The sequence below is a fragment of the Xiphophorus couchianus genome, chromosome 13 (genome assembly GCF_001444195.1).
Source record: "Xiphophorus couchianus chromosome 13, X_couchianus-1.0, whole genome shotgun sequence".
In the NCBI taxonomy this organism is placed as follows: Eukaryota; Metazoa; Chordata; class Actinopteri; order Cyprinodontiformes; family Poeciliidae; genus Xiphophorus; species Xiphophorus couchianus.
Window position 1 is genome coordinate 17,935,101 of NC_040240.1, and position 23,551 is coordinate 17,958,651.

General features: G+C 38.0%; 1 protein-coding gene and 1 long non-coding RNA gene across 7 annotated transcripts; one reads left to right on the forward strand and one right to left on the reverse strand.

The window, feature by feature from the left end:
* The first annotated feature begins 527 nt into the window (after window positions 1–527).
* ehmt2 (euchromatic histone-lysine N-methyltransferase 2) lies at window positions 528–22,711 on the forward strand. Of its 6 annotated transcripts, none has more exons than XM_028036874.1 (29): window positions 528–582; window positions 1,884–1,953; window positions 2,050–2,205; window positions 3,212–3,450; window positions 3,531–3,585; window positions 4,106–4,179; window positions 4,262–4,384; window positions 4,472–4,522; window positions 5,418–5,505; window positions 6,500–6,586; window positions 7,001–7,137; window positions 8,135–8,278; window positions 8,395–8,711; window positions 10,880–11,110; window positions 12,217–12,299; window positions 12,768–12,830; window positions 14,421–14,527; window positions 14,609–14,731; window positions 14,819–14,920; window positions 15,632–15,736; window positions 17,327–17,481; window positions 18,972–19,139; window positions 19,217–19,361; window positions 19,464–19,541; window positions 19,771–19,886; window positions 20,587–20,784; window positions 20,861–20,939; window positions 21,183–21,358; window positions 22,019–22,711. In XM_028036874.1, the coding sequence occupies exons 1-29, from the start codon at window positions 556–558 to the stop codon at window positions 22,197–22,199; spliced, it is 3,678 nt and encodes a 1,225-aa protein (XP_027892675.1). In that variant the 5' UTR covers window positions 528–555; the 3' UTR covers window positions 22,200–22,711. The 6 variants fall into 6 exon arrangements, with proteins under 6 accessions (XP_027892675.1, XP_027892680.1, XP_027892676.1 ...); XM_028036879.1 differs by having other exon boundaries at window positions 20,698–20,784; XM_028036875.1 differs by having other exon boundaries at window positions 6,503–6,586.
* On the reverse strand, window positions 9,735–10,238 carry LOC114156437 (uncharacterized). The gene is made up of 2 exons (XR_003597938.1): window positions 10,041–10,238; window positions 9,735–9,796 (listed from the first exon to the last, which is right to left on the reverse strand). It is a non-coding gene; the product is annotated as an uncharacterized LOC114156437 (long non-coding RNA).
* Window positions 22,712–23,551: the final 840 nt, after the last annotated feature.

A 23,551-nucleotide genomic window follows, 5' to 3' on the forward strand; every position in this document is an offset into this window, starting at 1 on the left:
AGAGAAAACAAAATAGTCAAAGTAACTACAGCTTCATTATTATAAGTTATTTGAAGAATGACTTTTAATTGTCTTTAGCAGTGTTAAGACTCTGAACTACTTGCAACCACAAAACCAACAAATGAACATAATAGTGATACACTACTAATATAATAATAATAATAATAATAATAGCTATTATTGTTATTAGTTTAAGTTAATAAGACACCTGACACAAGCACAGTTTAATAGTTGTGACTAAAACTGACTTAAATGAGGTGATTTTGATAGTTTTAGTGGTATATCAAGGAGAGTTTCAAAGCTGCCATGTAGCACTGATCAGTAAAACGACCAATATGATTCCTGAAAACGCTGATAGTATTATTTAGAGTTAATTTAATTCACAAAACTCAAGTTTCCAAGCAGTTGTCCTGCTTTCCATGATGAGCTTGCCACTAGCAATATGGCGGACGCGGTGACGTACCGTTTCTACTGCGGAACGAAGCGCGTGCGCCGTCTGTTCTGCTAAGTCTATGGACGTAGTACGTTCATAACCGTTTACGTTCACTGGGAAACATGTCGGCTCCTCAGACAACGACAAAGGTAGAAAAGCTGCATGAACTTTAAAGGCTTGTAAACGATAGTAACATTTATTTATCATGTTGTACACGAACCAACGTACAAAGCAAATAAGTGCTAACGACGTCTCTTTCTTCACTAAGCATATTTCTGCTTTAGTCTATAATAATTGACATTTTTTACAAGCCAAGAGTGCTAGCAGTGTTAGCCTCGCTTGTGATGTTTTACCTTTATGATAGTTGTATTAGTGATTATACTTATCCTTTTTATTTTTCGTTTGAAGTTTTAAATCTCCTGTAAGCCGCTTTCTTACGGTGTGAAGTCGTTTTTCAGTGCGTTTATTTTCATTTTGAAGACAGCTTGTTGTTTTTGAGCAGACAGTGGTGCAAAAAAGTAATTTTTTTCACTTTAAGTGATTCAAATCTATATAGTCATTTTTTTTATTCTGGCTATTTTCAGCGGAAGTATTATATCTTAATTTTTTTTCAATTAGCCCCAGAATTATGGAATTATTGATACATGTTTGTAAATAGCTTAGATTCAAGCTAGATAACTACATTTTACTTCTGCTTTGCAGACAGATTTAATTAAACTTTGTGATACATGAGGTAATAAACTGTTCTAATAAATTACAAAATCTTTAAAAAGTTAATTTATTCCAGTAACTCGATTCACGTTTATTTCCATGAATTATGAGTATTTGATGCGTACAGTTAATGAAAACTTGACATTTAAGATTACAATATGATTTCAGATTAGTGTACAGGAATGATCAAATAAATAAAACATACAATATAAGCTGGATAATATAAAGTTTTGAGCTTTAATAGCTTGAGGCAGAATGTTGTGCAGCAGTCTAGTTGCAGTACACACTTCATTAACCGCAGCTCCCCTCACTGTCCTCTGCAGGGCTCACTCTTTTGCATATTTCCACAGTGTGATGCTTTCTGGAGAAAAGGATTAGCATCAGTAGAAAGACAGTTCAAGATTACGCATTTGACAAGCTGCAGGCATCATAGAGACGTTTACAAATCTAAACATTGTGCTATTTCTGGCAGCATAGCTCTCAGTGGCCCCACGTTTTACCACAAATTTGTGACTGCTTTAAAGCAAGTTCTATACCAAAAACAAACCAATTTAAAATAAACTGTAATGGTCAGATATTAAGCTAGAAGCTTATTGATCTGTTTATTATTTATCAGTTTTTCAGGAAATGATCAATTAGAGTAAATATGTGTAGCTTCATTATGGCTTCTATATAATGTAATAAACTAATGATGTAAACTTTACATTCTTTAATTTGTCTTCTTCTTGTTCCCCGCCAGGAGGCCCCAGACCAAGATGACCCAGAAACAGCAACAGAGTCTGTAGCTGCTCCCAGTGAAGTTAAAGAAGGTAAGTTAACTCCTGCACATTAAAAACATCTTTAATATTGTTATTTATTTATTTCTTTTCAATAAAAATGAACAGAAAAGTTTTGAATGTTACCAAATGTCGCAGCCCTCATCATGTCTGCTTCCATGCTAGAACCCAAAGTGCTTTCATCGCTGACATCTAAGAAGCCGGAAAAGGGCCTTTCTGACGCTGCTGATGATGGAGAGACCTGGTCGTCTCCTCCTTCGCCGCCGCTGAACAAGCCTGTTGCAGGTGAAACTTGCCGATAATCATACCATCCCTACGCATCTTAACATGAGAAAGTTAACCAAGGGTTTATGGAGCAAGGCTATTTTGAATCTCATAAGGAAAACTGGCAACTTGATTATGAGTAAGCTGCTGTATCTCTGAAGAATGAAACGGTGGTGGAAAGAGAAACAGTTTCCATGTAATGTTGGAAGAATTTCTTTTGTTTTTATTGTTGTATTTTCTACTGACCAAGTGGCAAAACAGTATTAAAAGGAGATCTATTATGAAAAATTCACATTTTGCATGTTTTTGTTCTTCCATTTGGGTCTCAAATGTTTCTAAAAACAACCCACGCACTAAAAAAAAACATCCAGACATTTTTTACCAATAAGTTAATGTTTTATGTTGTCAAGAAATGAGCTGTTTCAAAAAACCTTCAAATTGTTAAGTCACATTCCATGGGCTCTGCGCCGTTACCTAGCAACCCTAGTCAAGCCCAACCTCTTAACTCCAGCTGGTGTTACCTCTATATGTGCTGTACAATGGCTGCTGGAAAAAAGCAAATGTTTTGTCCTTGACTTACTATTTAGAAACCACTTGCTGCATTCTCGTTGGTTGTGCAGGAGGCTCTACTTCTGCTTTTCAAAGAAGCGCAGTTGTATAATTGTGCATGTGTTTAGAGCCATTTTCACATGAGTGTAAACGTTGCATTGGGGGGCAGCTTCCAATTATTTGGATTTAAAGTGACAGGAGGCCTAAAAGAGCTCAAAATAAGCAGAACTGAGCAGACTAACATCTTAGTATCTAAGAATTATTTTGTGCAACAAATGTAATGAACATGTTTTGTATAGACCATAAACCTAAGCTTCAAGGAAGCATAATAGATCACCTTTAATATGAAAAAAGGATTCAGTAAATCAAACCTGCATAGATTTTTTTATATTGTTTGTGAGTTCTTGGTTCTTTTTTCTTTGTTTTTAACTTTCATGACTTTTACAGATTTTGTTTTAAGGTATTTATTTTTTAATAGGTCATGCTGCAAAGTCCATTTCCTCGATGTCTCCCTCTCCCTACACGTCCTCCCCGTTGTCTCCTGGCCGAGCCAAGATGAGCGTCTCCGGGCCGTCCACCAGTAAGGCCAACCTCCCTCCAGCTCCTTCCGCCTCCTCTTCCCCGTCTCCTTCTGCTCCCTCCACTCCCGCCGCCTCTCCAGGCCCACACAAGATCCACCGGGCCCGGAAGACCATGAACCGGCCCCCGCTGGCCCAGGTGAGAGTGAGTTGGGTCGTGTGGAAGTAAATGAATATTTTCAGGGATTTCTGTGTGATGTGAATGTTTCTGGTAAGCAGGTGAGTCATGTTGATGCTCTGGCCGCGACGGCGTCAGGATCCGACTCTGAAACCGGTTAGTGGCTTTAAATCACTCAGCGGGTGAAATTAGGAGATTTATAAACGTCTCTGCATTAATCAGGATTTCCTCACAACTTTTACATTTATGCAAATTTTAATTCGTAGTTTATTGAACAGATTTGGATTGACGCATTTTTAAGGTTAAAATAAATATCAAAGTTTACAGTCCGGTCGTCCATCCATCCATTTCTACATCCATCCATCCATTTCTACATCCATCCATTTCTACATCCATCCATCCATTTCTACATCCATCCATTTCTATATCCATCTATCCATTCGTTCATCCATTTCTATATCCATCCATTTCTACATCCATCCATACATCCGTTCATCCATTTCTCCATCCATCCATTCATCCATTCATCCATCCATCCATCTAGAAATTCTCAGATGACTAAAAAGTTTTTTTAATTAAAACCCCTTGCGTTACATTGACCTTTGACCCTGAAGCCATTTTTTTCTGTGAAACTAAAGCTGCTGCTGCTCGTGTTGTTTTATTATGTTTCTAAAAGCTGCAAAAAAGAGGAAGCTATCTGAGAGCTCACTGGGGAAATGTGAAAAAGTCTCAAACAAGGCTCAAGCTGAGGTGAGTCGATCATTTCTGTTTTTCTGGCTTTTAAACGTTTGGCTCGATTTCGTTCATTTTGCCTCTTTTGTGTTTTTGTTAGGGCGAGAAGCTGTTTCATGTAAAGGCGGAGTCTGTTACAGATCAAGCTTTAGCGAAGAGCAAAAGCTCTTTGGGGAAGTCTGTTGACGATGGAAACCATTTATCTGCTCTAGATTCAGAAAAGGTGTCAGGCTTAATGACATTACTGGTGATTTTATTGATTTATGTGTGGAAGAAGTAAAATCATAATTTGGTTGTTTGTGGTTTTCAGTTGGAAAATGGAGGTGAAGAGAAGCAGCCAATTACCAACACAGAAGATCAGGTGATTATTTCTGCCGCTACAGATCCGTAAATACGGATTTGGAAAAAATTAAGAGATCACTTCAAATGATCAGTTTCTCTGATTTTATTTCTTATAGGTTTATGTTTGAGTAAATTGAACATTGTTCTTTTATTCTTTGAACCACTGACAACATGTCTCTGACATTTCAAGCAAAACTTTTGTATTTATTTGCAGAAAATGAGAAATGGTCAAAATAATGAAAAAGATGCAGTGCTTTCAGACATCAAATAATGCAAAGGATACAAGTTCATATTCATTTAAAAACAACAAAACTAATGTTTTAACTCAGGAACAGTTCAGAAATCAATATTTGGTGGAGTAACCTGGAGGTTTTAATGTGGGTCAGTGCAGTGGACTCTTAGTTTTTCCAGAGCTGTATGTCCCTGTTTAGTTGTAGCAGCAATAATTTTCCATTTTGTCTTTTTACACTTTACATCCAGCCAAGGTTTCCCCCAGAAAACTTGCGAAGCCTGGAGCTCGGGGCGCTAGGGCAGTCATTCATCCAGTGGTCCGTCGGGTTTTAGAGTTAAAAAATGTTTAAAGTTGACAGGAAATTTGAAAATATCACTTGATAATTGTGTGTTATTGGAAGATTAATACCTGAACACCAATTATAAAGTCTTAAGAAATGCAAACATTTAAATAAATAAGCATTGTTTAGCCTAGTGGGGGCACAAGTAAAGCCTGGTGGCCCGCCAGGCTTATAATAAACCCTGACACCAGTGCAGCTTTGTCAGGGTCAAAACATCGATTTGATGCTTTGATGATTAATATTTTTCTTTTTCCTCATATCCACAAATTTAAAAGTATAAAAGCAGCTTGAACTTCCCATCCAAACATGTCAAATATTTTTCTTTCCTTTTCTGACCTGCAGAGTTTGGAGTCTGAGAGAAAGTCTTTGCGGCCGCAGTCGGATCAGGACAAAGACACTATCACCATTGATTTGGGGGAAACAGAAGAGGGTGAGTTTAAAGAGCTCAGTTTTCCAAAAATCTGTGAACAATTATTCACCGTCTCACATTATTTTATTTGTTTTTGACTTTTTACCGTATTGTTTTTAGAAGAGCGCTGCTATTGGTGGCAGCATGTTGGGAGTACCTGCATTGCATTGGTTCTGGTTCTGCTCTTTTTCTACACTTTTCATTATGTTTTGTTGAGACATTTCATGTTTGGAAGATTATTCCCTCTGGTTTTGGCTTCTGTGCAACCAGAAGGATTTTTGCTCTTATGGTGCGTTCACACCAAACGCGTTTCGTGCGTCTGGTTTACATTCAAAGTCAATGTGGAGGCGCACTGAGGGCCCATTGCGGCACGTTAGGAGCGCTTGACACGTTGGACGAGCCTCCACATTGACTTTGAATGTAAACCAGATGCACAAAACGCGTTTGGTGTGAATGCGCCATTAAGTTTTACTTTTGGACAGTTGTTATGACACGTAACTGTGGCAACAAAGTGTTGTTTTCACAACCGGGAGCAGCTGATTACCGTCTCAAAAGCTAAAATAATACCTGAACTATATTCCAATTTTCTAATCAGAGATTTAAAGAGGTGCGGCAAAAGCAAATGAGGTTGATTAGCAGTGCTTGTCAACAGCTGATGATGTCATCCAGGTTAGCATGTCATGAGATTGTCACGCAGCAACAGTCTTCAGTCAGAGACTTTTTCAGATTTGCTGTGATACTGACTGCTACTGGAGATTCAAAGCATTACCAGCCACTTCGACTCTTTGAAGAAACTTGAATGATATGAGTTACGACAGCTTTTAATTTGTATTTTTGTTTTGAATTGAATTCTTTTACACTATCAAACATATTTAAACATCATCATAAACACATAATGAAGCCTTTCCCCTTAATAGTTATTTGAATAAATCTACTTTTTATTTTCTCTCCATCCATTCTGTAAAACATGGATGATTTTTGATCGTCACTTGTATATATTTATTTTGTTTTTCAGCAGAAAGGTCTGGAGATTACACAGAGGTTCCTTTGGGTGATTTGGACATCGCTGCTGCTGACAGTCTGACTCTTTCCCCTCCTGCTGGTCAGTTTATAAATGTTACTGTCTCTTTAAATTGTGAACCAGATAAAAGTGCTCTTATGTAAAACGGTCAAATTAACTGGAAAAACATTTCCTTATCTGATCAGCTGATAAATTCATTCAAATGTGCTCGTCTTTAGTCAGTGTTTATGAAGAAAATAACAGATGGGATCCACTTTTAGATGTGAAATTATTCAGTCTGTCTGGTGAAGATTAGTAAAAATGTTACTTAATCTTCGCAATCAGGATCCTGTAATTTTTCTGTTCAAATATTTGGTAAAAAGTAGCTTATTAATCATACAAATTGAATACAAAATGACAAGATTAAATGTTTTTTTTTCTTGCTATAAATAATGTAGAATGTATTTCTAGTCTTTAGTTTTGTTGTTTGCGATTAAATGTGAAATGTCTCTGCAGATGGAAGCGAAGCAGGCGACATGGAGCGGCTGGAAGAACTTCCTCTGTGCAGCTGCAGAATGGAGGCTCCTCGGGTCGACAGCACCAGCCAGCGGGTCAGCAGACAGTGCATGGCGACGGAAAGCCTCAACGGAGAGGTTCGTCCAGCTAATCCCTGACAGGAACGCAGATATGCATCCTCATCCAGTTTATTATTTACTCTAGTAGAGCTTTGTGAAATGGACTAGACTGAAAAGAGGCAAACTAGGAGCCATTGTCCAAAGATATACAAAGAAGGAACCAAAAAAAGGCAAATAATCAGAAGGAACTTAAACATTAGGTGCAAATGTAAAGAAATTCAGCAGCCCTAAAAAGGAAGGACAACCGAGAATTTTCTGTTTTTTAGAAAAAGCGGGACCTACTATGGAAAAAAATCTGTTTTTGCATGTTTATGTACTTCCTTTTGAGTTTCTACTTCTTCTAATTTGCAATACGGTAATGTTTTTTGGTGTCTGTAAAATGAGCCATTACAAAAAATTCAAAACAAAAATGTTGAGCAATAATCGGTGCTGTTACTTGGCAACCCCAGCGAAACCCAGCCTGTCACTTAGCAACCCTAGCTGACCTCCAGCACATTTGATCAGCTGGTTTTACTGCTGTACAATGGCTGCTGGAAAAGACAAGTTTTTTGTTGTTGGCTTACCATCCAGAATCCACTTGCTGTAGTCTTGTTGGTTGTACAGGAGGCTTTACTATTGCTTTTCAAAGATATATTGTTGTATAACTGCGCATCTTTTTGCCGCCATTTTCTTGTGTAAGTGTGAACGTTGATTTGGGGGGCGTGGCCAGCAGCAGCTTATTTGCACTTAAAGTGACAAAACGCCCTAAAACAGCTCATTATGAAAGGATCTTAAAATACTGAGCAGAAATAAATCTCATTATCCAAGAATGATTCTATGTAAAAATGTAACGAACATGTCCTGTATCGCTCATAGATCTAACTTGTTCAAGGAAGCAAAATAGTTCACCTTACATAATAATAATTTTGAAATATTAGACACAAAATTTTGCCACTTTGTATAAGTACTTCAGGTGGTTAAATATAATCAAAAGTCTTAAATTCAGTCTGCCGGCTCCTCTGTCGCTGGGTTTCAGCTCCGGGCTTGCACCAACTGGACCATGAAAGCGGAGACGATGCGGCCGTCCAGTCGGATTCCCCTCATGGTTCTGTGTGACGTCCATCGCTCACACATGGTGAAACACCACTGTTGTCCTGGATGTGGGTACTTCTGCATAGCAGTAAGTGTGAATCTGTGGATGGAGGGTAAAATTAGGATTCGTTCCTCCTCCTTGTTTCTTATCGCATCTTTTTGTGTTTCAATCTGATGTGTTTCAAATTTCCCCTCCTCTTTCAGGGCACTTTTCTGGAATGCTGCCCGGACCAGCGGATCGCTCATCGCTTCCACCGTGGCTGTGTGACCGTACTGAGCGGCGGCCGCAGCAAGGCCAACGGCGGCGGGATGCTTTTCTGTCCACACTGTGGGGAAGACGCCTCAGAGGCCCAGGAGATCATCATCCCGTCCTTGGCATCAACCTCTGCAACCACGGTGGTCACCATGTCGGCCTCCTCCACAACCACGCCCTCCCTGCCCCCATCAGCCCCGACGGCGCCCTCTCTCACTGCCTCAACAGGAGGGATGAAGGACGGGAAGATGCCTGAAAGGCCTGTCAGGTAGGATATTTTACTGAAATATTCTCCAAATATGATTTTTACCTATTTGTTAAAATGATCATTATGTTGGGATGGTATAATATAAGACAGATAATCTGTGAAACTGGTTCACCACAAAATAGCCTGACACGAATACTAAGACTAGTTAGCTGCTAATGAACCTCACTTTTTATTTTTTGTTGCATCTATTGCACATTCAATTTCACCACAAATCTGGAACAAACTTCTAGAAAACTGCAAAACAGCTGAAACACTGAGTTCCTTTACATCAAGGCTACTTTTGAGCCGTTATCACTGGAATGTTGACCAACATATTTGGTTTGCATTGATGGTTTTAATGATGTACTTAACAAAATGCAATGTTTATTATTGGTTTTAAAATTGGTGACTATTTTGTGTTTTTATGGCGTTTTTATGATGTAAGGCACTTTGAACTGCTTTGTTGGGGAAATATACTATACAAATATACTTGATTGATTGATCCAATGAAGAACGCCGTACTTGGCGTCAGTTATGGTGCGCTGGCAGAACAACGGTCAGTATTTGCTGTGAATTCTGACGGTAAGCAATGCTGACCACCGGCTCCTCGATGTAGCCAAATGTTACTTTTAATGTCCAAGTAGTCAGTTTTGTATCGTTTTGTCTTTTTCTTCTTTTTTTAATATATGCTGTTGTAACAGATGGTATCAATGAGTCTCAGAAGTCGTTCAGGTGGGTCTCAACCAGATATTTTATTTTTTTTTATTCTGGGGGAAGAAGGGAAAACAAATGAACAACCTCCTCAACTCCTTCTCCCTGCACTCCGACTCCACAGCAGCGCAGAACAACGCTCTCAGCTAACTTTTTTTTTTTTTTTCCTCAGACTTAACAAAAGTTAACAAAAAAAAGAAATCTTCTCACAAAAATCGTAAACTAAAAACAAGAGGAGAAGAACGCCACCTGGTGGCCACAACAACACAATACAGTGGGACAGAGTTAAATAAACAGAGATAAAAAGTATAAATTAAAAATAAAAACACATACCTGGGGGAAGAAGGGAAAACAAATGAACAACCTCCTCAACTCCTTCTCCCTGCACTCCGACTCTAAAAATGTGGAAATAAAAACAATGTTCAACCGGGCTGTGCTGGACTAGCACCGGTCGTTCGCGCCAAAATAAAAAGGAAATTATAATAAAACTGTTTATAAAAAAACCCACAATGACGGTCAAAACTGCAAAATAACACACTAACAAACAATAATAAACAGCATATGGTAAAGACCTCAACATGAACAACATCCATATAGAAAAACAAACATATCTCAGCAGCTAACTTTCCTCTGACTTACCCACAGCAGCGCAGAACAACGCTCTGAGGGAAAAGGGGGGGCAGAGGAGCTACGAGGGCTGGGATAAACTACGGAAGCCCAGGAAACACAAACGAGGCGGAGAGCAGAAGGGCGACCCCCGCAGGCAAAAACAACAAAATAAATAAAAATAACTGAATAAGATAAAATTCACAAATACTCAATATAAAATGAATAAGAAATAATAATTTAACAAAGAAACACATTTGTAACTCTGTTACACTGTATCTGTAAACGAAAAAATAACTGCGTTAATGAGACGTATGTTGACACGCAGTATTTGCTGTGAATTCTGAAGGCGAAGCCGCTGCTCTGTCGGTTGGTCCGAATAAACGGTCTGAACCACGATCTCAACCGCCGTGTGTGTCCGATTCCTGCCTCAAGTTTCCTTCCGACAACCACCATTAAAGAAAACACAATGCAGAGTCTAAGGAACAGCGAGGTGTCGTCTCACACGGACAGGGTTACATCAACAATACCTGAACACCAATTATAAAGACTTAAAAACTTCTAAAATAAATAAAATAAACAGAGTTTAGCCTGGTGGGGGTGCAAGCCTGGTGGCCCACCAGGCTTATAATACACTGGGGAAAACCCTGCCTCAGTTGGTTGGACGACGTTGGATTTCTTCTGACTCTGACCTTTATGATGCTACTTGCTTTATGTGCGATAAAGCTTAGCACTACCGTATAAAATATGCAATTCTCTTTTGTTCCTTTCTGTAGTGATACAGGTCTTAAATTTCATACGTAATGGTCTTAAAAACATCTTGAAGTCTTATATTTGAAACCTGCAGATTCCCTGTTTTTCTGTCTTCTTAGCGCTCGAATGCGAAGCCACGGCCTGGTAGCTCCCACAGTGGAGCAGCAGCCTCCTCAGCCCGTCCCCTCAGCTACGACTGTGCCTGCTGTTCCTCCAGCTGAAGAGGGAGTGGACAGCGTGGGTCCGTCTCTCTGCATGCCAAATGGGAAGTCAGTCAGCCCAAGTGCACTACCACCTGGACCCAGCAGGGCGGCGCTGCAGAAAGCAATTCTCACACAGGAAACGGAAAGGTTAGAGACCTCATGGATTTAGATTTTAGTACAAGGGAGTATTAGGACCACACTAATAAAATAAATAATATATTTATATATAAATATTATTGTGAGACTAAAGTCATAAAATTATTAGAATACAGTAATAATAGAAAATAATTGATTATATTTTATAATTATGTCATTCTAATAATCTTATGACTTTATTTCCATAATAATAATTCAATATTTTATATTTACATGCAACATTTACATATATTTACATTATATATGTAATATGTGAATAATATATGTATATATGTACATATATAGTATAATATATTACATATTTTTTTACCTTTATTTATACACATTGTCTCATTGATATTATAGATCTCATTTAAGATAAGATAAGATAAGATAAATCTTTATTGTCATTGTCACAAGGACAACAAAATTCAAAGGGTGCCATCAGTCGGTGCACATGCCCAAAAACAAAAAATAACTGTCTCACAATTCACACACACAAGAATCAACAAACAACTGGCAAAAAAATAAATAAAAAATAAGAACAGCCACATTCTCACATACATCATGTATGATGATTAATGGTTGTTTTTGATTGCATTTAGTTTTGTTATTGCTATCGGGTAGAAACTGTCTCTGAGACGGTTGGTTCTTGTTCTGATTGCTCTGTATCTTCTGCCTGAAGGCAGCAGTGTGAACAGAGAATGTCCAGGGTGAGAAGTGTCCTTTGTGATGTGTTGTGCTTTTCTTAGACAGCGGGGGTTTTTTCACAAGAAAAAAAAAAATATTCTCATAATTTAATTGTTTAATATTTTATTATTTATTAGTATAATGGCCCTAATGTTCAGTACTTTTAGAAGCATATTAAGAGTCAATTTTTGGATTACCAATTTGAAATTGTGCAGAATTCAAAGGTTTCTACCTTTCAGCTACCAAATATTTTTGCTAAAATTTGTTTAATTAGGGGAAACTTGTTTTCTGCTCACATAATAGAAATTTCACATAAACATATGTTGCAGTAGAGGTATGTAAATGTTGTTGTGATCCAGAGAAAAAAAGAAGAAGAAAACAAATTTTTTTAAACAATTTTTGATCAAAAGTTACTTTTTCTGTACCAGGAGGAAGAAACTGAGGTTCCACCCGCGGCAGCTGTATCCTGCTGCAAAGCAAGGAGAGGTCCAGCGAGTGCTGCTGATGCTGAGTGAGTGGCATACCATAATAAGCACTGTTAAAGAAAAAACAACATATATCACATATATCCGAAAGGGACGTCTGTTTTCAACCGTTAAAACGGTTTGAACCGTTGTTAAACAGGCCTTCATATGTTTTTCCGAGCCGTCTTTAAACGCACCATTATCGTAAAGATGCTAACACCTTGCTTACACCAACTGGAGACATTTTGCTGAGTATTTCTGCATGGTGTGTGTCAGAAACATTACACAGGTTTTTCCTAAACAAACGCTGTAAGTTGAGTAATGATGTTTATGCTAAATTGCTAAATGATGCCAATATTGTTATGTTAAGCTAGTTAGCAATAATGCTAATGTTGTTACATCTCTTGCTAGCTAGTTAATGCCAGGAATAAACCGAATCTGCTTTAATTTCTGTACAGAAGTTGTGCTCACTGTTGCTTTCTACATATTTAAAAGAATCTTTATTGCCACAATAGAAAGAGCAAAAGGTCAGGGAGGAGACATTAGCCCAGAGACCAGCAGCAGGGACGATGATGCAGGTAAGGAGACATCATTACATCTGCTGCAGGGAGAAGCCAGGCAGGTAGCAGGGCACGTTTATGTCTTTGGTTTGCTGTCCATTAACCAATCAGAGAGGCTCTTTAAAGCTGCAGTTTGTAACTTTTATAAAAAATATGTTTTTTAGAGATTTGTTAAAACCTTGTTGCAACAGATAAATATGACACAGATAATCTGTGAAACGATCGATCGCCTCCACCTCCTCCCTCAGCTGCTATTGCTATCTGAAGAAACCACTCCCGTCCAAAAACAACCAATCAGAGACAGGAGGAGGGTCTTAGTGCTGTCAGTCACCCTCATGTATTTGCTGCTAAATGTGGTAATGTGGTAAAACCTAGCCTTAGCATTCATGACAGGTTCTACTGTTTATGGTCTCTAAGAGGGTTTATGGGTGGTGGGGTTGAGCAACCCCCACATGGACATGATTGACAGTGGTTGTCAGGTCTAAATACCTATTAGAGACAATTTTAAACAAACACAGGAAAGACAAGAGAGTTAGATTCTTTGTTTCTCGCGAGGAGAACGGACAGAGATGTGCTTTCAGTTACAAATCTCCTACCGCTCTGAAAACACATCTCTCGCTCCTCTGTTTTATTGATTTCAGAGTCCCTATCACAGAGAGCACTGCAACTCTAAAAGGGTGGGGTCAAAGCATTTTAGTTGCAGTGCTAAATAACAATCACTAACTAAACATATGTTATCTACAATCTAAATCCTTCTTGCTCCAGGCACGGCGTCGAATGGGACACGTTGTATAGCTTCAAAGCAACGGCTTTGTAGCACAAAGAACAAAGCAGAGTTTCTTCCAGGGTTGTAAAACTCAGCTGGGAACAACTAACACCTCCATTTCACAGGGATTCCTTAAAAAGGAATCAAAGTTATTTAACACACAGAAACATTACTTATACTAAGAGTAAAAGAATAAGAGCATATAAGTAAACATTATCTAAATGTAACTACAAGGCTACATGATACAACGAATATTTGATAATTACTAAAAATACAATTTATCCAACAGTGCTAAAACCTGATTGGTTGTTTCTAGTTAGCATTGGGAGCTGACACATACAAATTGTGAAAAAATGTACCTCCTCTGCCTTCTCACAATGCTAACTATAAACAACCGATCAGAGCCAGAAGGAGAATCTTAGCGCTGTCAATCACGATCTCATGTAGCGCTGCTCATCCCTTCTCCTCCCTCCCCCTTGCTCTCTCTTACGATGCAGCTAGTAGATCCTGTCATGAATGCTATTACTAGTTAGCATAGCCACTGATAACAGTGGAGAAATGGTTTTCTGTGACAGTAAGTTGTTTCTCTACCATTAGCACATTTAGCAGTGAGTACATGAGTTGATTGGCAGCACTAAGACCCTCCCCCTGTCTCTGATTGGCTGTATCTGGTGCATTTCTTCAGAAGGAAATAGAAGCTCAAGGAGGAAGTTGACGAGATAAATTTTGTAAATAATTATTATTTCAACAAATATGCAAAAAATCTATTTTATAAAATTTACCTACTGCAGCTTTAACGGCAAAAAGAGCATTAGGTTGATTTCTGTTTCTCTATCTTCCAGTGGAGGGAATCGATCCAACGTACCAGCCTGAGTCTCAGAACCGACGTTCAGCTCTTCACGCTGCAGCCCAGAGAGGCCTGCTGGAGGTCTGCTACATGCTGATACAGGTGCGTAAACGCAGCAGCCTGCTAGTCACCCACAGATTTTAGCACCTAGCTAACCTCCTGCTGTGGTTTTAATGGCGCCAGGCTGGAGCTCAGGTTGATGCCAAAGACAAAGACCTGAGGACTCCTCTGCTGGAAGCCGTAATCAATAATCACGTTGATGTGGCTCGTTATCTGATCCAGAACGGCGCCTGCGTTTATCACGTTGTGAGTATCCGTGTTCACATTTCACATTTACACTGGATTCTTGTTGTTGTTGTGGTTTCAGCCACTTTGTTTGTGTTTCTTTACCAGGAGGAGGATGGATACACTGGCCTCCACCACGCAGCCAAGCTGGGGAACCTGGAAATCGTTAATATGCTTCTGGAGACCGGCCAGGTGGATGTAAATGCTCAGGTGGGAGCAGAACTACTATCATCAACCTCGGTCACAAAATCTTTTTATTTATAGTGGATATTTTAAAAAATATAAGATGATTAAAGCACCTTCCACACTCATTTACAATTATTATTCACATTAGTGTATCAAAATCCAACTTTTAAAGGAGCAGTGCTTTGCAAAATTAACTTTTTAATCTTTACATCATGTTATAATGTGTTGCTTTGATTCTTTCATGCATGTTTGAGAAAACCTTTAATCTCCATGGCAACCACTCAGCTGTGTAAAACGCCTGGGTGGACATAGGCCCGCCTTCAAGGCGCCGCACCTCCTTCACTCAGCTCCTTCAGACTAGCCAGCAGCAATTAGCAAACACCTGGTGGACCTACGCTGAGCTCATTATCTGAGCTACTTCTCAGTGAAACGCTGGTAAAAACGTTGTGAAAGAGTTAATAGAGGAGCCATGTTGTGAAGAAGGCGGAGTTTTTAAAGAGACAGAGACCCTTAAATTACAAAGTCAGATTTCTGTAAGTCATTTGATAAATATAGCACTTTTATAACATCTGAAGTCAACATAGTGCCTGGAAAATACATAACACTGCCCTTTAATGTTTATTTCTTCATAATCTACCTAAAGTACCATTAATCCAACAGATTAATATCTAATATTTCAGTAATTTGATGTCAAAGCAATCCTAAACACAAACAGGTTTGGTTCTCCAATTTCAGGACAACGGTGGTTGGACACCGATCATCTGGGCTGCAGAACACAAACACGTTCAAGTGATCAAATCGCTGCTGAACAGAGGAGCCGACGTCTCCATTAAAGATAAGGTGAGTGCTTAAAAAATTAAATGTGTTTTTAAATGAGAAACTAAATGTGTGAGAACCTCAGCTGGTGTTAAAGGCATCATAAGATGGATTTTCTGCTGAATTTTCATGATTTCTTTGGCACTTTAGTATAAAACAGAATTACTAACTCAGAATTACTTGCTTCCCAAAAATATACAATTTCTAAAATCCAATTTTACCTACTCAACATTAAACTAAGCATGCAATAGTTAAACTAAATCAAGTTAGACATTTCATAAGGATGATTGTGTAAATCAATGTATTCCTAACATTAAAAAGGAGCATTATTTTAAAAGAGGCATTCAAATTGCTTGTTTTTGGGGAAAAAAATACAAACAAATATCTCAGCTATAAAAACTGGATTCTTGTCACTTTTTGTATGAAATTTTGATGTATGTTGAATAAATTAAAAGCCGTCCTCTTTTGAGTAAAAGTCACTAAATAGATGCATTCCTGAAAAGAGAACAAAAAGATGAATACTTTATTGAATCAAACTTTTTCCATTATTCAGGACATTTTATTTTGTTTGTGACAGTTAAAAACAAAAAGTCTCCATCTGGATCAACCACCTGTGCTTGTAGTTCAGGGACCACTCAGATTCAGTCCAGGCGCCACATGTGGCCCCTGGGCCACACATTGGACACACCCCTGGTATAAAACCAGCCTTGTCATTTATCCCCTTTCTTTAACCGGGCTACTACTAAGCAAAAAGTGAGCTACACTCACTTCAATTCCTCATATTTAACTTCATTAATGAACAAATTTTCCTGCTCTAAAGTTTTTATAATCTTTGTATTAGTAACATGTTAAACCATTTAATGCATAACGGTCACCACTGTAAAAGCCATTTTCTTGTGTTTCTTGTGGATTTTTTTTTTTGTACCCCTCTAGGGGGTCTTTTGTGGGCTCTAGAGTCCCTTAAACGATAGTAGGCTGACAGGAAATGGGGAAAGAGAGGGGGGAAGACATGCGGCAAATGTCGTCGGGTCCAGGAGTCGAACCCGCGACGGCCGCGTCGAGGACTGAAGGCCTCCAAATACGGGTCGTGCTAACCCCTACGCCACCGCGGCACGCCCCTTCTTGTGGATTTTTATGCTGTAAATGCCCACATACCACTGAAGTGGACACAATACACTGCCAACTACTGGCCATCCACTGCCACTGCAAGAAGATTTTGTTAAATCCAATATGGCGGACAGATGAAAAAGCCTGTCGAACAACTCAGGAAAACCCAGTCCCTCCTTCGATTGTAGGCGACTGTAGCTGATAAAAGACATAAAAAATATTGTGACATGAAGTAACCCCTAACGACTAAATAATACTGATGTATTTTTCAAATAACAACTTTGTATTTGGAGAAAATTACAACTGAAAAACAAATCCTAGAATGTTTTTTGTTTTTTTTTACAAAAACTTTTTCCCAAATTTCTTTATGCGTTAAGAAATTTGAAAACACTTTAGAAAAAAGCCCTGACATAATGATGATGGTTCGTGCCTGAAAGGGTTTAGTTCCTAACATTTGGGAGATTTGGCTCCTGGATATCGGTGGATCAGTTCTTGACTGTGCTGCAGGAGCTGAACTTGTGTCTCCACTGGGCGGCCTACGCTGGAAACATCGACATCGCAGAGCTGGTGTTGAACTCCGGCTGCTCCCTCTCCTCGGTTAACGTGCATGGAGACACTCCGCTCCACATCGCCGCCAGAGAGGGATACCTGGAGTGTGTGACGTGAGTTCACATCGTCTAATGCAACCAGCAATTTTTCTGACCATTAATTGCCACATTCCGCAGATTTTTCATTTAGTTACTTAAGATTATTTTATACAAGATTAGAAATACATTATTCTTTTGTTGTTTATAAATTAAATTTCCTTTTTTAAATAAGAAAATAAACATTTTATTGCCTAAAACGTAACACCATAGCATTCCTTTAGTGATCATTTGCAGGAAAGGACACATCTGCAGCTAAAAATAACTTTCTGCTTGACTTATCGTCGTCACGTCGTAGCGATAATCTGTTGACCTTTTTTTTGGATTAACAGATTAATAACCAGATATAAAAAAGTTTGAAATAGGAGATTTGTTAATTTTTTCCAGAATTTGAACCAAGTGAAGCTAAAACAATTTCACTTGGTAGAAAACATTACAGGCAAAGGTTTTGTTTTTTTTCATCATCGATGCAAAATGTTTATATGTTTTTATAATTTTGTCTTAATTACTGCTCTGATTGTGTTGTTCCTTCAGCCATGGAACTTTTTTAAAGTCTATTTACTCTAGTTAAGGATTAATGGGTTACTAAATTAGTTTGACGATTATTTCAATAGTTGATTAATCACGATTAATCATTTCAGCCCTACTAATTGGACAAATCGAGATCTAATGTTGCTCTGACTACCAGGGTAAATATGATTTTAAAAAAAACAAACAATTTGTCGATTTATTTAATGTAAAAACTTAAAAGTCAGGGAAGAAAACGGTTACAAATGTCGGCTGAAATGTTATTTACAATTTTATTTTACAATTCTTACTGAGTTTTATTTATCTTAAAAGCAAATTGTATGTTTTTTACAGGTTTATCTTAATTTCTTGTCTGTTTGTGTTGCTCCTTAAGCGAATGACCTTTTTTTTGGAGTGTATATTCTAGCAATTAATCAATTACTAAATTAGTTTGACGATTATTTCAATAATCAATTTACTACTAATCAAGATCTAATGCTGCTCTAACTACCAGGGTAAATATTGATTAAAAAGGAAACAATCTGTGGGATTATTATACGTTAAAAACTTACATCTCAGAAAAAATATGCTTTTTAAATATAGGCAGAAATGTTATTTATAATTGTACTTTACAAGTTTGAAAACTAAGAGTTTTTTTAATCTTAAATGCAAAATGTATATGTTATATATATACATTTTACATCTTTGACTTAATTACTGCTCTGATTGTGTTGTTCTTTCAGCAGCACAATCTCTCTTTAGCCCAGTTAACGATTAATCGATTACTAAATTAGTTTGGCAATTATTTCAATAATTGATTAATCACGAATGTTGCTCCCAACTACCTGGGTAAATATTGACTCCAAAAGAAACAATTTGTGGGTTTATTAGATGTGAAAACGATTGACAATTAATCAATTTCTAAATTAGTTGTGGATTACTACAATAATCGATTAATCACGATTCGTACTTTAAACTTGAGCTTTTCTTGCTTTCTGCAGGTTGTTTTTGTCGAGAGGAGCGGACATCGACATCATGAACAGGGAGGGCGACACGCCGCTCAGCCTCGCCCGGCCCGACACGCCCGTCTGGGTTTCGCTACAGATCAACAGGAAGCTGCGCAGAGGAATCACCAACCGGCTGATCCGGACAGAGCGAATCATCTGCAGGTTTGTTTCCTCCCAGTTTCACAGAGTTTTCTGCTCTTCGCTCGTTGAACGACTCAGTGATTTGTTGTCGGTTGCAGCGACGTGGCGCAGGGCTACGAAAACATACCGATCCCCTGCGTGAACGCCGTGGACGACGAAGGATGTCCGTCGGATTATAAATACGTTTCCGAAAACTGTGAGACGTCAGCAATGAACATAGATCGAAACATCACACACTTACAGGTGATCTCGTTTTATTTTACATTCATGTTGTATAAAAAAACATACATTTTTTGGTTTTGCTTTGATAAACACAAAGTTTCCTTTTACTTTTGGTGTTTGTAGCATTGTAGCTGCACTGACGACTGCTCATCCAGTAACTGCCTCTGTGGGCAGCTGAGCATCCGCTGCTGGTACGACAAGGTAAACACCTGCTGTAGCATCTCAAGAGTTATTCTTTATTATTAAAACAAACATTTTATAAAACTAAAAAGTAAAATTATGCTGTTGTTTGGACTGTTTTAAGCTAGTTTTTGTATCTTCTCTCATCTTACTTTCTGTTTTTAATGCAGTACTAATTGTTTTACGGCAAATTAAATGTGAAACTTAATCTGATTGAATTATTTCATTTTTTTCTCACTTCTGTCTGCAGGATCAACGGCTGCTTCAGGAATTCAACAAAATCGAACCTCCTCTCATTTTCGAATGCAACATGGCGTGTTCGTGTTATCGAACGTGCAAGAACAGAGTCGTCCAAGCAGGCATAAAGTAACTACCACAGATTAGAGATCACAGATTATTAATCTACAGGGTTTCTGTCAAACAGATTATATACGCAGCATGTTGACTGTTTTCAGAAGTTAATGGATCCCACAGGGTCACAGGAAAACTAGAAAAAAAAAATATTTGAAGTATTTTACAAATCTGGAAAACTCAGATTCAGATTTATTTATGTCCCAAATGAGTAGGAAATTATCTTTTTTTCTTTGATTCTTTTTTCTTTCTTTTTTTATTTTACGCTTCCATTTTTACATTAACTGTTTTTATTTTTTCCTCTCTTTGATGTTCTCTATTTCTTTCTGTTTTCTTTCAATCTTTCATTATTTGTTTTTCTTTTTATCTATTTTTCTCTTTCTTTTCTTGTTTCGTTTTTGCTTCATTTTCCTGTTTCTATGGTTTTTTAGCTTTTTTTCTTTTCTTTGATTCTTTCTTTTTTTGTTCCTTTCTTTGTTTCTTTTTTCTACAATGACTTTTTTCATTGATTGATTCATCTGTCCATCCGTAACTTCATCCATCTGTCCTTCAATCTTTAACCATCTGTCCGTTGATTCCTCCATTTACAACTCCATCCATCCATCCATCCATCCATCCATCCATCCATCCATCCATCCATCCACCCACCCATCCATCCACTCACTCACCACTAGTGTTTTCTCTTCACAGATTCTGTTTTTTTAACTCGTTACAGACAAACATTAACATCTAAATCAGAAAAGAAATTTAGACTTGGGAAAACGTGCAGAAGAGTCAAAAGGAGACAGACGACCTCTCTGCTGACCTCTGACCTCTTGCCTCTCAGAGTTCGCCTGCAGCTGTACAGGACGGAGAAGATGGGATGGGGAGTCCGAGCGATGCAGGACATTCCTCAGGGCAGCTTCATCTGCGAGTACGAGAAGCGTTCACGACTCGTCTGCCTTCCTACTCTACAGAATTTAACGAAACCTTTTCCTCTTCAAACTCAGATATGTTGGAGAGCTGATCTCTGACGCCGAGGCTGATGTTCGAGAAGACGACTCCTACTTGTTTGACCTCGACAACAAGGTAAACCGTGAATTAGTTTTTATGAAAATAAAACAAGCCTGACCCTAATATTTTGTTGTAGAGTTGACCTGAATTCAAAGTGCAAATAAATAAAAAAATGCAAACTCAAGGAGTGCATTCATTTAAAAAAAATCTAAAAATGTTATCCTTACAAACCAAAAATTTTGTTAATTGATTAAATTAAGTTCTATAATCTCAAGAGATTTGCCTTTGCGATCCCAATTTCTGTTTTTCCCTCTGAAGGACGGGGAGGTGTACTGCATAGACGCACGTTACTACGGCAACATCAGCCGCTTCATCAACCACCTGTGTGACCCAAACCTCATCCCGGTGCGTGTGTTCATGCTGCATCAGGACCTGCGCTTCCCTCGCATCGCCTTCTTCAGCTCCAGAGACATCCTGAGTGGACAAGAGCTGGGGTGAGAACACGATTTACGGCGTTTCCACGTCTTTGACGAGTAATACGAACAAGACATACAAGGGCCATTTAGATCGAAGAAAAAAAAATCTTTTGCCAAAAAATCCCAGAAATAATTTCAGTTTTTCTAGCAAATTTTACACGTATTAAATATTCCAGGATTTTTCTGAGATTACTGTCAATTTTTTAGCAAATTTTCAACTATTGAAAATAATAAATATCCACGTTTCTTTCTTAATTTTTTTTTCTGGCTAATTTTCAACATTTCTGATTAATCTCAAAATGTTCTTTCCACTTTAGAAACTCAGAAATTTACAAGTTTTTTCTAAAACATTTTGGAAATTCATCTCAAAACTTCAGTTTTTTTGAGCAAATTTTAAATGTTTTAAACTCAGAAATTTTCACGTTTTTGTTTTCCAAAAATTTCTGAGATTAATCTAAGAATTTAGATTAATCTAAAAAAACTAGTCTTTTCTAGCAAATTTTTGACTCTTCAAATTCAGAAATGTTCACGTTTTTCTCTTGAAAATGTCTGATTAATCTCAAACTTCCCTTTTCTATTCCTTTTCTTTCTTGTTTTTTGGAAGGAGTGTAATCCTTTTTTAAATATCTCTGCAATGTCCTTAACACGTTGTCGTAAATAAGTGACATTTGTCTTCAGGTTTGACTACGGCGACCGCTTCTGGGACATTAAGAGCAAGTACTTCACCTGTCAGTGTGGGTCGGAGAAGTGTAAGCACTCTGCTGAGGCCATCGCTCTGGAGCAGAGCAGGCTGGCCCGGATGGACGCCTGCTCCGAATCGGGAGCCGACTGCGGGATGGCCTTGATGGGAAACTCTTAAAACACTTAAACCACAGGGCCTTCAGATCAAACCCTGCTACGTTTACATGTGCACACAGTCGACTGTAGAAGTGGGGCATTGCCGGTTTTGTGGTGCTGTCATGTTTTACATTTTCCTAAAGCTGTCACTTTATTACGTTCACTATTGCAGAAATCATAACCTTTAAATTTTAAAGGACCAGACTTTAAACGGTTTTACAAAATCTACAGATCTCTTGATAGTTGTGTGTGTAGTCATGTTGGTGTTGCAGAAAAATGTACCAGAAACAAACATTTGTGCTGGAGGCCTTCATTACCCCCTCATTTATATGTGAAAATCTTTTACACACTTTCTGTTGTGCCAACCAACTCGAGGCTTTGTGGCAAAAACATGAACATCAACTGAAGGCCTTCCTGAACTCATAAAGGAACTTATTGTGGATGGATGCTTGTGGTAGTTTAATTGTCTGTATTATTTTTTATACATGTTGTTTCTTCTGTCACTTGTAGTGAAATAAAACAGAAAAGAGTTTATTTTTGGCATTTTGTTATTATATATATTTATACTGTCAGCAGGGGGCGTTAGAATTGTCTTTTGACAGGCTAGAGATGTGTTAACTGGAAAGATGTCTCACTCTGAGTCATTATCATCATTGCGGTTTTTCATGCACATTTTAAACAAAGTTGAATCAGAGACATCAGGGGTGTCCAAAGTGTGGCCCGGGGGCCAATTGTGACCTTAGAAATGACTTTGGTCGGACCCCCTATCAGAAATCAAGAAGGGTAAAAATTTGGCCATTAAAATTGAAAACAAATAATGACCCCAAGAATTTGGAAATTGTTTTTCTTTGAATAAAGTAACAGTTCAAACAGGTTTTTATGTTTATGGATATAGATTTCATAAAAAAGTTTATCACTGTTTACACGCTACTGTGGAATAGGATTAGTGCCAAAATTCTGACTTAAATTTGAGACTTTTTATCAGAATTCAAACATTTATCCTCAGAATTTTGATTTTAATCACAAAATTCAATTTATTTTTTTCAGTTATAAGATTAAAATCATAATTCAATTTTCTATTTTTTCCCCCCAATATTCTTCTGTAAACAATTCAGATTAAGAAATCAGTTCATGATCAACAATATCTCTTCTCTGGCTTATGTCCAGTCTCCATGGTAACCAGATTAACTATGGAGACTAAACTTATTTTTCAGAATTCTAATATGAAAGTCATAATTCTTATGTTTCTTGCCACAATCCTCCTCAGTAAGGACTCGATAAAAAAGTCTGCAAATGGGTGTGCCGTGGTGTAGGGGATAGAGCGACCCATGTTTGGAGGCCTTGAGACCATCGCGGGTTTGACTCCCGGACCCA